The 13,978-nt window shown below is 41.9% G+C and overlaps 3 protein-coding genes and 1 long non-coding RNA gene across 7 annotated transcripts in view; 1 reads left to right on the top strand and 3 right to left on the bottom strand.

Moving 5' to 3' along the window:
* serping1 (serpin peptidase inhibitor, clade G (C1 inhibitor), member 1) overlaps positions 1–13,978 on the top strand; it is a 52,002-nt gene that overhangs the window by 30,709 nt on the left and 7,315 nt on the right. The gene's annotated exons all lie outside the window — the stretch shown is intronic.
* Positions 173–8,719, bottom strand: aip (aryl hydrocarbon receptor interacting protein). 2 transcript variants are annotated; one of them, XM_060047264.1, is made up of 7 exons: positions 8,562–8,719; positions 7,588–7,770; positions 6,978–7,166; positions 5,589–5,765; positions 2,535–2,676; positions 1,859–2,088; positions 173–1,147 (listed from the first exon to the last, which is right to left on the bottom strand). In XM_060047264.1, exons 1-7 carry the CDS (start codon positions 8,658–8,660, stop codon positions 1,142–1,144), a joined length of 1,026 nt encoding a protein of 341 aa, XP_059903247.1. In that variant the 5' UTR covers positions 8,661–8,719; the 3' UTR covers positions 173–1,141. The 2 variants fall into 2 exon arrangements, with proteins under 2 accessions (XP_059903247.1, XP_059903248.1); XM_060047265.1 differs by lacking the exon at positions 173–1,147 and having other exon boundaries at positions 2,016–2,077.
* On the bottom strand, positions 3,298–5,582 carry LOC132454101 (uncharacterized). Its single transcript, XR_009524873.1, has 2 exons — positions 4,866–5,582; positions 3,298–4,790 (listed from the first exon to the last, which is right to left on the bottom strand). It is a non-coding gene; the product is annotated as an uncharacterized LOC132454101 (long non-coding RNA).
* On the bottom strand, positions 9,059–12,376 carry tmem134 (transmembrane protein 134). 3 transcript variants are annotated; one of them, XM_060047270.1, is made up of 8 exons: positions 12,173–12,376; positions 11,557–11,788; positions 11,404–11,471; positions 11,230–11,316; positions 10,836–10,912; positions 10,286–10,330; positions 9,734–9,787; positions 9,059–9,448 (listed from the first exon to the last, which is right to left on the bottom strand). In XM_060047270.1, exons 2-8 carry the CDS (start codon positions 11,770–11,772, stop codon positions 9,366–9,368), a joined length of 630 nt encoding a protein of 209 aa, XP_059903253.1. In that variant the 5' UTR covers positions 11,773–11,788; positions 12,173–12,376; the 3' UTR covers positions 9,059–9,365. The 3 variants fall into 3 exon arrangements, with proteins under 3 accessions (XP_059903253.1, XP_059903251.1, XP_059903252.1); XM_060047268.1 differs by having other exon boundaries at positions 11,557–11,811; positions 12,173–12,374; XM_060047269.1 differs by lacking the exon at positions 12,173–12,376 and adding an exon at positions 12,083–12,101 and having other exon boundaries at positions 11,557–11,811.

The following is a 13,978-nucleotide window of genomic DNA, read 5'->3' as shown; positions in this document are numbered from 1 at the left end:
TCCATGACGCAACTCAAAACAAATGTATTAGCAGTGAGTTCAGTATAACAGTTCAGCATTTTCTTTCTCTCCCAGTGAAAGTAAATGGTTGGCAGAGAAAAAGGGGTCAACAGATTAAGCGACATAAACATCCCTCCAGCACTTACAAAATACAAAGAAACCAAAGCATCAATCAATAATAACAGATGTATTTGCAAAGAACAGTCAAAATATAAAGCACTTTATAAGGAAATGGCAACGATAACATAAAAATAAAGAGTTACGTGAGTCGGTATAGATATGATTGTCATGACAACGTGATGGGTTTTCCAGGGCAGACGGCACACTATGTCTTTGTTTCCTGCTTTTGCCGTGTGTGTCTATAAGCGTGTTCCTTCCTCTGTCAATTCGACGGTGCAATTTTGGTCCAAAGAGGACAAATATATACAGTCCCATTCTTTTTTTCCAACACTTCAGCATGTCAAGGTAATTATGTTGTTACCACAGTGTCTTGACACTAGAGTCATAACAAGTCTTTCCTTACGTATTCCCTCTATGAAGATTCAAGCTACAAGCTGTTCACACTGCCAGGGTTGTGTATTCAATTGTTCACTGGGTCGTCTTGTGGAATCTGACTGATGCACAGGACATCTTTTAAGCAGCAGCTGAATACTAATTCTTTGGGTAATGGTTGATACGTTGATTACTAATTAAGAAATCTAATAAAGGAGGTTTTATCTAATAAAGGGGATGTAGCAAAAGGTTAATTAATTCATTGCTGGTTCTTATCGCAGCGTAAGACAGAAGAAAGAAAAAAATTGAATAACAAAACAAGAGGAAAAGTGAGTGCGATGGAAAGAATATCCGCAACGGTGAAGACATGATGTAGAAGAATAATAAATGAACAAGATAAGGGCAGGAACTACTGCCCTTATCTCAGGCTTTGGGTTAGAGTTGGCTATAAGGGGGGGGGGCTTTGTTCTGCAGGCATACCGCATACAGTGAGTGCAAGGGTTTCTGTGTGTGGGGAGGTGATGGAGGGATGGAGGTGGAAGGGTGTATAGTTCTGTGTATGGATAAAAACTGAGCGCTCAATGTCCACGGCTTCTCCACATCAAAAGGTCAGTCACAAGCGTGGTCTTGGTTTGGGCTGGTGGTGGAGTCAAGCCTGTGGAGGATGAAGAAGATCAAAGTGAAAATCCAAACGGGGCAAAAAATCCCTAGAATCAAGATTTTTGAGTAAAGAGATGATTCTCAAATAAAGATGGATAATGTTAAGCATGGGCAGTGAGCTAGTGACACACTCACTTTTTAATGTCTCAGGTGAACCTTTTAGTAGAAAGGATTGGCAGTTTGGGATATATGTTTTTCCCTAGAAGCTTTTTTTAAGATATGTCTTATTGAGCCCGATTTTCAGGAGCCAAATTGACGTTTAAATAGCTAAAATAATGAGTGCCTTTATTTTGTTTTATATGGTACCGGTTATTTATATGGTTTACATGTCAGCTTAAATTGTTATTTAAGCTGATATATATATAACAGAAATGTGTTGCATTCGTTTAAGGAAAGACACTACTCATGGCAACGCAGAGTTTGAGCTGCTGTTTTCTGATTGTCAGAATAGGATAATGCAAAACAATGTCTAAGAATAAACAACATTTTTGAAATAAGACCAATCTGTGATATGACTCAACCAAATATCCGCACCAGGCCGAAACACATTCTCACCGCATGGAGTCAATAAAGCTTATCACGGCTTTAAGATTACAACCAGGCTTTGAGAAGAAAGACTTGGTGTGGAAGTACAAACCCAATACATAGAAAAAACTAGCTTGTTCTATCGCCAAGACGAGGAACGCATGTTTCAAACCAGACGTACGGGGGAGGTGCTGGCGGTCTGGGTGTTCCCGCCGAAGAGGTCTTTGTATCGGTCCTTCTCCTCCCTCCCCTTGGCACGCATCTTGCCCTCCAGGGCCCGGAGCTCCTTGGCCACCGATGGGCCCAGCGTGGGGTCCAGCTCCAGCACTTTGGCAAAGTCAGCCCGGGCCTCCACCTCGTTCCACACGGCCGAGTGGGCTTTGCCCCGCTTGTAGAGCGCCTTCACATTGTCTGGGAGATGGGGGGGGGGGGGGGGGGGGGAGCGGAGGTCACACGATCAGCCTCGACAGGAAGGTTTTTTGGGGGTATTTCTTCATATCCTGTCTGTGGTGTGTTGATCGTGATGTGATAATCAAATTGGCTTTGAACTACTTTTTAATTTGAATGTTAATTTTAAAACAAAACATAACTAGTTGGACCAAAACATTGCACAAGATAATTCAGAGTTGATTTGGGTGAAAGCGTCTCTAAATAATGACTGTAAATAATGATAGTCCCCTTCCACGCATAGTTCCTATTCAATTACTGGGATAACCTTCCAAGCACCACTATTGATTTTCGCTGTCCACCCATGCAGTTGTTTTCTGGAAGATGTCCGTCCTGTGCCCTTTCACACATGGCATCCTTTGCCCTGTGCAGACCAGACTGCCTGTGTGAAGGGGCTGAAGAAGCCTCACCTTCGTATTTGGAGAGCAGGGATGTGCAGTGCTCGATGACCTCGTAGTACTGCCCCTGGACCAGCTGACACTGGCAGTAGTTGAGGAGGAGGGGCGTGATCATCATGTCCAGCTTGATCCACACCTCCTCTCCCGGCTGCTCCTGAGTCACAGGGGAGGGTGCAGAGGGTTGGGGTTCCATCCCAGAGGTCCACAGCCTAAAACTGTAGGGCATCCTTGATGCCCTAACCTCTTACCCGCTCTTTAATGACTTGTAGTTAAATCAGAACAAGTCTCTTTAGGTCAAAGGGCCTGCTAATGACTTAATGGTAAATAGCATTCTAGGGAAAGTAAAGTCAACTACATGCACTACAATTAGCAAGTGTGGCTCCGCACCTCCAATAAATGACCAACAGCCTCGACGTACATTTAACCATTCACAATATGACCATTACATGTGCGTTGGCCCATCTCAGGGCTCCAAGACGTTAAGGGCTCAGGGCTCTTAAAGGCGGCGACACACCGGGCCGACTGCCCGATTCGCGTCGTTAAATGAAGTCGGTCTAATAATCTGGCCGACTCGATGAACCAAAATGGGAAGAACACACCTACGTGGTTGCAGCTGAAGCTGTACGTTCTGCGCTTGCGCGAGATGCAATGTCCCCAAAACCACAGGCGGCTCTAATCTGTATTGCGGTCCGAAAAAAACGTAAAACTGAAATACCAGGTCCTCTCTCTAGACCAAAACACAGAGCACGCTGTCATCACGTTGTCAAACGATGGATGATGTTGATACTGGCCTTGTCAGCTCTCTTTTCTTTCATTTTTTTTTTTTTCAGCTTTTTCTTTTGGAAGAAGAAAGTCATAAGCGAAAAATAAGGAGAAAAGTCAGACGCACAAAGTGGGTGAAGCTGTCGATCCAACTGCGAACAGGCCAAGGGGCTACATACTCATATCATGTCTGAACATGGTGCAGTGCATTTTCAATGGGGCAAGATATAGGACAGATCGACCCTGTGTAAAGAGGATAACTTCCTGGGTTTCAATTGTGATTATTCAGAAAGATCAATAAAAATCATAATTGCTTCATGTAGCATCATCACTGCTAAGTCACCACACTAGCGTCATAGATGTTGGAAAAATGCTGCATAGTTTTTGGTCAGGGAATAATGAAATGTGAAAAGTTTGGCAAGTATTTGGTCCACATGGTTCAATTTGATGCCAAACAATGCGTTGAGAGAGTTTCGACATCGTCTTCGCTAACACTGTTTGTCTGGTATGTTTACCATCCTCACTTCCGGGCTTCGCTGATTCGCTAGTCAAGCTACTAGCCCTCCACCAATCAGAATGGTAAAAGACTGAACGACTCACCGACGCCGATTTTCGGCCCGGTGAGTCGCCTTAAGGCCTAAAATTCAGATTATTCGATTTATACGACTTTTTAAGGACCCTTGGAAACCCTGTATAATTAAGTTAAGGTAATAAACTGCAATTAATATTAGGCAATTATGAAATCAAACGGTGGCCAGTTTCTCTGTAAAGGAAGAGCTCAGTTCTGCCTTATAAGGCACGGTATTCATCTGATCATGACACAACCCTCGTTGTTTAAAGGTGAAATCTGGTGTAAAATAGATCTGGGATATGTTTAGTATGATAATGAGTGGTAAAGTTCGTTTGGTAGCAAAAAAGCGCATGTAGACGCATTCGTAATTTGGCTGTTTTTAAACCTATTCTACCAAAACGCTATAAACTTGGAACGATGGGGGCATGTGTTACAGTAAAAACTAAATCGATATTTTAAACCACTTACAAGGCTAGAAATAGCCCGACACTTCTGTGATAGTATAATAAGGGTTCAGGGGTTCAGTACAGATTGTTTATTAATAAGGACATTTTATACACACAATACCATCAGCAGTTAACCCATCTACGCCATCTTGTCTTTAAGACTCGATAGGTAGATTGGCGAACACAGAGCTTGTGACATCCATGATCAACACGCAAGTTCTGTGTTCGCCAATCTACTTATCGAGTCTTAAAGACAAGATGGCGTCGACGGGTGAACTACTGATGGTATTGTGTGTATAAATTGTCCTTTTTAATAAACAATCTACACTGTACACCCTTAGTATACTACCAAAGAAGGGTCGGGCTTCTTCTAGCCTTTTAAGTGGTTTAAAATAGCGATTTAGTTTTGACCATAACACATGCCCCAATCGTTCCAAGTTTATAGCGTTTTGGTAGAATCAGCAAAAAACAGCCAACTTAAGAATGCGTCTACTAATGCTTTTTTGCTCCCAAAAGAACATCCCAACTCGTTATCATATTAAACATATCCCAGATCCATTTTACACCAGATTTCTTCTTTTAAGACAAAGTTGAAGCATTCGATTGATGAAATGTGAAATACATGTGAATGAAGCATTTTCAAGCATAGTCCTAAAAAATTGATGTGGCAGAACACAAATGCAATACCAAAGAGTACCCACAAGGGGAATCATTTCCGTAAGTCGAAATGCTGGCATCTATTATAGATAACTTTTATTCTAGACTAACAACTACTTCAAAGAGAAAACAATTGGATGGTGCTACTGCCATTACACAAAGGGATTATAAAGAAACATGAGGGTGTTATTGAAAGCAAAACATAACACAGCAAATTGCACCCAGAGGACTGAGTCAATTCACCACGCCCACAGAAAAGACTTAACTTATTGAGTTTTCCCTCTAGAAGTCAAGCAATGTTGCAGTATCACTCATTAAACAACCTCTCAATTTATTGTCATTTGGACGATTTGAAATATTGAAGGCTCAAGGCCACCCCTAATACTTTTAAAGCATAAAGGTATGCTACTATAAAACACATCAGCCCACCGTGCTTCACCGACAACATCTTTCAATTAGATGAAGTGAAATCTAAACCCATAAATAAAGTGCAAAACACTTTATTCATGGGTTAGGGTTAGGGAATTTCTATGCAGACAAATTCTGTCTGCATAGAAAAGACCCGATCGCCGTGGCTCATTTTGCCCTCCTGTACACAACAACCCCAGTCGACGGACGCTCTCTCCTCACCTTCATCTGTAGGTTTTTAAGGCAGGCGATGCCGTTATAGTACTTCTCCGAGGCCTCCTTGATGCGGCCCTCCTTGAACAGGGAGTTCCCCTCCTCGTGGATCTGTGGAACCGCGTCCAGCTTCTCCTTGTCCGACATGGCCCACACGTCCAGCATGAAGGACCCCGGAGGAAGCACCTGGACACGCACACGTAAGCGCTTCTTATTTTAAGTGCCGTGCCATGAACATATCTTGCTCGTTGTCATTTTGTACGATGGAGGCATGGTTCAGCCATGTACCAAGACTGAACTAATAATGAATACAAAACAAAAGTAGTGAAGCTAAGAAAAATATAAAAGATGTGTAGGTTAGTAAGTAAAATGATTAGAGTGCCAAAATGTATGATTAGCTGATTGTAAGTGTCAATACATATGAAATGTAAACAGAAGCATTCACAGACATATGTGATGAATTTGATTTGAAGGAAAACCGCTATGCATCAAGGTATATAGTCTAGAAATAAGTGTGCATCAGTGATGCACTTCCTTTACAGCGTAAGTAGGGGTGTGTATCTCTCCTTTATGGGACGATCCAATACGTATCTAGATACATGCACTTAGATACGATTCAGGGATGACCTGAATTGCACGAAAAAAGAAAAAAAAAAAGATATAGGCTGCATCTCAATTTTGAGGACGTATCCTTCGAAGGCTGCATTTGAAGACCGCTTGCGTCACAGCGGCGCGTCGAGGCTGTCCCATTTCAAAGGCTCCTTCAAATGCGGCCGAGAAATTCTCCTTTTCCCGAATTTGAAGGGTCCACTGGCTGGATCCTTCACGGCCCTGATTCATTGCGCGTTGGATTTTTTCAGAAATGGCTTCATAGAGAGCGGAAGCGGCAGTTGTAGCAAATTATATATTTAATGACAGAAATATGTAAAAACATTTTTTAATATTAAAATAAAGTTGGGACTATTTTAAATTTGTAACTTTATTGTCAAAGTTCAAAGACATTAACACGAGCCATATAACGTTAAACTAATTAACATTCTATTTTATATAATTATTATATAACGGCTCCATATTTCTCCTCCGTCGTCCGGTTTGAACCGCAGCTGTCAGGGTTGCTAGGTGACAGGAGCGGCGCGTCGTCACGCAAGGTAAAGGGTGTTAACGCAAGGTAAAGGGTGTTAACGCAAGGTAAAGGGTGTTAACGCAAGGTAAAGGGTGTTTACGCAATCTTGAAATGCTCCGTAGGCCATTTAAAAACGTTCGCTTGGCCTTCGGTCCGGCCTTCACGGTCTACGAAGGCCATACCTTCATAGACCGCGTCCTTCGAAGGATGCGCCCCCTGAATTGAGACACAGCCATAGAGCGATCTGATTAGTCGTCGACTGTCAGGTGGCTTACCTCCAGCAGCTCTAGGGTGAAGACGAGGGGCTGGGGGCTGGCCTGCAGGGCGTCGAGGTCCTGGTAACCCAGGGAGTGGTGCGAGTGGATCTGGGCGATGCCACAGCAGTGCCTCTGGCCTTCCAGGGGGTCCTTCCCCGCACTGATGTTCCTCAGAGACTGGGACACCAGGTGGTACAGCGCAGTGTGCTGTGATGGGACCCAGATAAAAATTGTATTCTGCTATAGCGCTCCTCTGGCCTGGTGTTAACATGCATTTAATGAGTTATGAGTATGATTATAATTAACCGCTATGCTATTTTTATACAATCCATTTTATATGCGTTTATATTAAATAGACAACCATAATAACAATGGTTATACACTTTTGTCGTTTCATGCAGTCTTACTACTGTATGTTTTTCACTACATCATTTTTTTACGATTGTTCTTCGATTGCATTTTTGTGTCTTATACATTTTTTGAGGTTTACCAATAAAATACATGTTTAACATTACACTGCCCATTGAAATGAATAGTAATCACTAAAGTCAGAAAAACACATTGCTGACATAGCCTGACACAAGAGCTACATCGAAGAGTTATTTCCCAGAGTAGCTGCTTCCCGCACCTGGGTGCTGCAGGTGAAGTCAGCGACCTCCCCTTTCCTCATGGTGATGACGACCCTCTCCCACACAGCCAGTTTAAACTTCTTGCCCAGGATTAACTCCATGGGTTTGCTCTGCCCTCCCATCGTCCTGGAGTCGTCCAGGACCGTGCCATCGCACAGGCTGGTGCGGTAGTGAAACACCACCTGGTTGAGGAATACAACACATTTACACCTTTTGCACTTTCAAATACAACACACACTTTTAGACGCGTACACACACACACACACACACACACACACACACACACACACACACACACACACACACACACACACACACACACACACACACACACACACACACACACACACACACACACACACACACACACACACACACCTTGATAAAACACTCACTTTGCGATAAAACTCACTTTTCGATACAACACTCTTTTCGATTCATCGCAACTTTTAGATACAACGCTTTAGATATAACACACAATATATGACTATGCGAACCGGATTCCACAGTTTAATGATAATAATATTTTGCTTACTGTTGATTTAAGTTAACCATTATTTAACCTGGAGGAAAAAAAAATCTTAGGAAGCCATATTGGCTGTCACATATACTAACCAATCATAACTACTGAAACCCAATTGACAGCCCGTACCAACCAATCAACGCCCGGGAAAACACGCTATATTGGCCCGCCTCCGCCTCACTGGAAGGGATACGGTTTAGCTTGAAACAACTGATCAAAAGGTACCATAAAGCATCATCAAATCAGGAAACTTGGGAACCTAATGATCGGTCAGCAAAGTTTTACTTATTTTAATAGCAAAGTTGTATAAATAACGGCAACTAAGTGAAATATAGTTCAGGTTAAATAACCTTAGCATTGACGTTAGCCACATAGCAAAAATCAACACACAATGTAGCCATTTTACGTACTGTACGCACATAAATCGTTTATCCCCACGACTGTCTCTACCTTAGTTCCATCGGGAAATGTTGATAGCTCCCCTCTTCCAGGACTGGTGAGTTTCTTTTGTATCCCTTCTTCGTTTAGCTGGCTTGCCACCTCCTCCATCCTTCTTGGAGATTCAAGTCAATAGCTTGATACTAGGGGCGTGACGTTACGTCTCGTCATAGCCTAGGGGTCTATGTAAATCAAACACGTATGTGCCTACTTTATGCACTGAAATACACTTCGCCAAGATTGGTCAATATATAAATTACGTTATTTGAATACCTCCATCAACATGAAACAATGTTACATTTGGATAATCAGTGCAGGATAATTGTTTTTTTTTACCAGAAAATACACAGTTATAGGCTTCCTTGAGCAAGAATCCCGAACCCTTACCTTTTCGTTAATATTTGGGAAAAAATGCCTGTCGAAACCTAGATTAAAGCATATGCTAAAAGCTAAATGATGGTGGAATGGTGGGTGTTGTTGTGTTAGATGAGACAATTATATCAGCACTGTTCTTTTACTATACAAAAAGTTAATTTGTTTATTTCACATTTCTATGTCATCATTCACATATTTGAAGCGTCCACAGGTTTACCAAATATTATCATAACAACGCATATAAAGTGAAAAAAAAATGTAACACTCAAGTGGTTAAAATTAACAAGTGGTCATAATAATGACATGTTAAAACATATGATGGACAATTCATTTAGTGTTTCTTTTTACAATAAAGACTGAACAAAGTGTGGAAAAAAATAACATAGCAACGGAAAAACAAGATCAGTAAATACTGACAAGATGTAGAGTTGGAACCACAGATTATTTTTCAAAGTAAGGCAGGTAGAAGAATTTGAAGCCCCGCCTCCCGTGAACAGCACAGCTGATGTAAGTCACATGGTAAACTGGAACAAACACAGAGCAAGACCGTCAACGTTGCAGAACAACAAGTAAATTTCAAAAATCTATCCACTAGTAACCAGTGCCCACCCCCAGTTGCTGTGTCCAATCAGATGTATACTTGATAGATCAACTCCCTGTTGGGACTGTACCGACTGGTAGGCCGGAGTTGATCAGTCGATCAACCATGACATAGCCGAGGCCCTTTAGAATTGTGTTTCCCAATGCTCCAACTGGCGACAGTACAGTTGTAAACATAACTTGGGATGAAATCCAAAATAAATATTTACCCCCGGGTATGAAGAGAAGGAATCCGGGAACAAAGAAAATCGCACTTGAAACACCTGCACAAACAGATCCATTACTTTATAATCTAATCATTATAGCTGATAACTTACTCAGACTTCTTTCTTTTTTACTTTTGTAACTACAACACCCAAGAAGACCTACTTTTGAAAATGATACAGAATATATGAGGAGTGTTTGTTTAGAATAGTAGAATAGAATAGTGTATGATAGTGTGGTATAGTTCTAAATGTGTGAAATGGACTGCATTGAGGTAGGTGGCAGGCGGTAGGTTTTATGATATATATGTTGTCCACTTTGGCCGACCATGTGGCTTGGTTTTTCCTACTGCGTTTGCTAGAACATGAGGTTAAAGTGGAATAACACTGATTTATCATTCCAGTCTGTAGTAAATAGTCCGCTAAACCTGACTTACTGCCCTCCTTTATGCATTAGGGGCAGGAAAGTTTGGACCATGAATGCCAAGTTATAATCCTTTCTCTTTGAGGATAAGCCGTTGTTTTCTGGTCTTGTTTTTGTCATGTGCTTGTTCTCACCTGCGTCTGGGTTTAACTGGATTACAATGCCTGTAAAAATAAGGGCTGAAAAACAAATGTGAGATAAGGAGCAGACAGAAGAAAATAATTGTCATTCTTCCTTATCTTATTAATGGTGTATAATCTACTATACTTAGAGGGCATCGGCACAAACACATATAAATCCCCCCCGAAAAGCCATGAAGGAATTAATTTTCCGAATTACACAGAGGTAGATTTAAATATTTAAATAATAATAATCAGGGAAAAACAAACACTCAATTCCTCATCACAAATTTGAGGGGAGAGAGAACAACATGTCCCCTCCAAGGTTGTAGCACCAAAGAAATATTCCCACGCACGCACACAAATGCCCACGCCCAGGTGCCCACACACTCAGGCATTCTCAACCAGTGTTTACAGGACAAACAATACACCCGAGAGCAACCAAACTACAGAACAGAGCACCCTCAAGGGGGGACTATATTTCCATACAAAGTGGTTTGTGCACTCGTGTGTGCGTTTTGTAAGAACACAAATAGAACAGTACATGATATGAAGCAGTACGTACCAACTCCAGTGATGAGCAGGAGGAACGAAGCCAGGACAACTCTGTAGTTCTTCTTGACAAGCGGGTGAGACATCCACCTGATACACAGCACAATGATGCATGGGTTTGTGTCTGATTTAATGCATGCTTGTCAAATCAAACTTTACTATTTATATGGGTTTTTCTATTTCAAAACAATGAAAAACCTAAGTGTGTACACTAGTGGGTTCAAGGTAGCCATCTCTGTACTAGTTTTCCACAAAAAAAAAGGTTTTCCTTGTAGAAATGGCGAAGAAGCACCAAGCAGGCATCTTGGAATAATTGTGTCCTATTTGTGAAACCCTCCTATAGGGGCAGGATCGTCTTACAGTGGCTAAGGGTGTTTGTCATTGGAGTATTAAAGTTAGTCAGTTACCCGCAGCAGTGTGCGGAGAGGTGGGTGACGGAGCTCAGGGTACTGAAAGACCACTGCGAGCTACAGTAAGACAGGTTGGAAGGGTCACTGTAGGGAAGGGTAGAAAGAATATCAGCATTATTCATACATTTTGCATAGATAGAACCAACTAAAAGTTAGAATTGAAAGACTGACCTGATTTTAAAGAAGTTGTTGAACGAGGAATGCCCACTGCTTCCCAAAACGTCCTCATTTTCTAGATTCTGAAAGGGTCATGTTTACAACACATAGGAGTCATTGTGATGGTTTGTTATTTGCATGCATGTGTGAGTAGAGTGGGCCATCTACCTGATACTTGAGATTGCTGTGGTCTGCAGAGCCGGCGGTTGTCGGCGAGGGGTGACTCTGAGGTTTCGTGAAAGACAAGGGACCAAATGTCATCTCTCCTGCTGCTTCTCTGTCCTTTTCTCGACTATTCCATCCTTCCCGTTCTCCGTCGGACACCGCCACATCCTCTTCTCCGTCCAGAACGAACGCGTCATCGATGCTGAACTGCGTTGCCATGGTCTCAGAAGTCCTCCTGGCCCAGTGGGTTGGAGCGCACTGCGTTAAGGGACGGGAATGATTGAGATTGTACAATTTCATGAGCTGTGAAATCAAACAGTGTTTCGTGGTGTTGCGGATTGTCAACACTGCACCTTGAAAATGGGTTAGGGTTAGTCGGACCCTCTAATCCCATCAATGAATGTGCGTACAAAGCCAATGTAATGAAAAAAGACCACTACATTTTATAGTTTTTAAGATAGGCCTGCGAGATTGTCGCGCTTAAACACATTATTGGTAATAATACACGTTATCCGATTAGTTCCCAAACCAAAAGCACTAGGTCGACGAGGTCGTATGCTGAGCTATTGTTTGGAGAATTTCCGCTACCACACACACAGTTGATCGGCCGTAAACTTACTGTCTTTGAAAATATCTGAAGACAAGATGACACGAACTTCACGTTTATAGGCAATCCTTCACATATCTACATGGTTGAATATCTGTGTCGCGTTTTTATAAAATCATAGAGGGCATCTGGCTGCCAAAGAAAACTTTCTAAAACTTTTGTGTTTCTTCTTTCGTTGAATTGGCCCTCGATTACACTGGCCTGAGTACGCCCCATGAAGTGGGGCCGATAGAGGTAGAGTGCAGCATTGTCGATCAGTTGCAAGAAAACCTGAATGCTATTGGATAAAAACCGGGCCTGTTTTAATTTCATCCTCCACACATAAATATATTGATACATACATACATACATACATGCATGCATGCATGCATGCATACATACATACATACATACATACATACATACATACATACATACATACATACATACATACATACATACATACATACATACATACATTGATTGATTGATTGATTTCATTTATTTCAGACGTATCAAAATACAAATCAAGCATCGCAAATAACACCAAACAAAATAAAAAGCATGACACTACAATAAACAAAAGCGATGTGCCAATTATTTCACAAAAGAAAAAATTACATACATTCAATTGATATGTCTGAAAAGGAGTAGGAAGAAGTGTAACACTTATTTAATCCTACCCCTTTTCCACAGTTCAATAATTAATATTTATTTAATATATACTTCCTGTATTCCTCATAATCTCTCTTTATATCTTCTCTTCTCGCTTTACGCACAGGCCACAATCTTGCCATGGTCTGACGCACAGGCCACAATCAGAGCACAGGTTGAGAAGAAGCGAGACTACAGCCTCCCCCACACAACTACTCTGCCACTATCTGACACACAGATAGCAGACAGCCCACAGACCTTGAAGAGAGACAACAGCCCGCCCAACGCCATCAACACTGTGCCCTCCCCCATCGCTGATGCTGGCTTGGCGAGGAACGGCCACCCCCCTCCTCTGTATTCCCCCATCGACGATGACCTCCAGCCTCATCTCTCCCATAGCCACAACAACAACTCCAGCTGGGATAGAGTCTCCGATGTCTCCCTTTGCGATTTTCCAGCCGAATTTAAGAAACTGGAATATGCTGGCATCAAACTTGCATCTGTGTCAATGATAGCATCGCCACGTCATGGCCGCAGGATGCTAACACCCAGGAGGATGGCGCCCCACCCCCACCACCGTACTGATAGTAGTCCTGAGTATTACTGAGACAAAAAAGGGTTCAGCCGTAGACACAGTATAAAGGAAGTTTCTCATAATCTGCTGAACCCAAGGTTGCCTACGTCAAAGCAGGGCAACTTTCGCATTCATGCTGTAACCACTAAGAGAGTAAACAAAGGGAAACTTAGACACACTGCTAACCTCACAAATCTCATATCTATTGCCTCCAAACCAAAAACAACCTTAAAGCCTATCAACAGCATCAACAGGATGGCTCTACTTAATGTGAGGTCTCTTAATAACAAATCATTTTTAGTTAATGATCTTATTAACACTTCTAAACTGGATTTTATGTTTTTAACTGAAACATGGCTGGAACAAAATAACAGTGCAACCGTTCTGATAGAGACAGCTCCTCCCGACTATAACTTTTTTGATGCATGTAGATCTGGAAAAAGAGGTGGAGGGGTTGCTGCTATATTTAAAAATGTATTTCAGGGGAAACAGATGTTATTTGGTGATTTTCCATCGTTCGAATACCTTAGTGCTGTATTGAAATGCTCCCCCAGAGTTCTCCTATTAATTATTTACAGGCCACCCACATATTCTGCAAATTTTTTCGATGA

Source organism: Gadus macrocephalus, chromosome 3 (genome assembly GCF_031168955.1).
Source record: "Gadus macrocephalus chromosome 3, ASM3116895v1".
In the NCBI taxonomy this organism is placed as follows: domain Eukaryota; kingdom Metazoa; phylum Chordata; class Actinopteri; order Gadiformes; family Gadidae; genus Gadus; species Gadus macrocephalus.
The sequence above is the reverse complement of the archived record's forward strand: the minus strand, read 5'-3'. Positions and strand labels throughout refer to the sequence as shown.

Bases quoted from the DNA above. Each gene is read 5' to 3' on its own strand.
- tmem134 (XM_060047270.1), bottom strand. From the start codon at position 11,772: ATGGCAACGCAGTTCAGCATCGATGACGCGTTCGTTCTGGACGGAGAA. The intron at 11,472-11,556 runs GTAGATGGCCCA...TGACCCTTTCAG, and splicing joins ACAGCAATCTCAAGTATCAG to AATCTAGAAAATGAGGACGT. The intron at 11,317-11,403 runs GTCAGTCTTTCA...CCTTCCCTACAG, and splicing joins AACAACTTCTTTAAAATCAG to TGACCCTTCCAACCTGTCTT.
- aip (XM_060047264.1), bottom strand. From the start codon at position 8,660: ATGGAGGAGGTGGCAAGCCAGCTAAACGAAGAAGGGATACAAAAGAAA. The intron at 2,677-5,588 runs GTGAGGAGAGAG...CCTGTGACTCAG, and splicing joins TTAAAAACCTACAGATGAAG to GAGCAGCCGGGAGAGGAGGT. The intron at 2,089-2,534 runs GTGAGGCTTCTT...CCCATCTCCCAG, and splicing joins CCTGCTCTCCAAATACGAAG to ACAATGTGAAGGCGCTCTAC.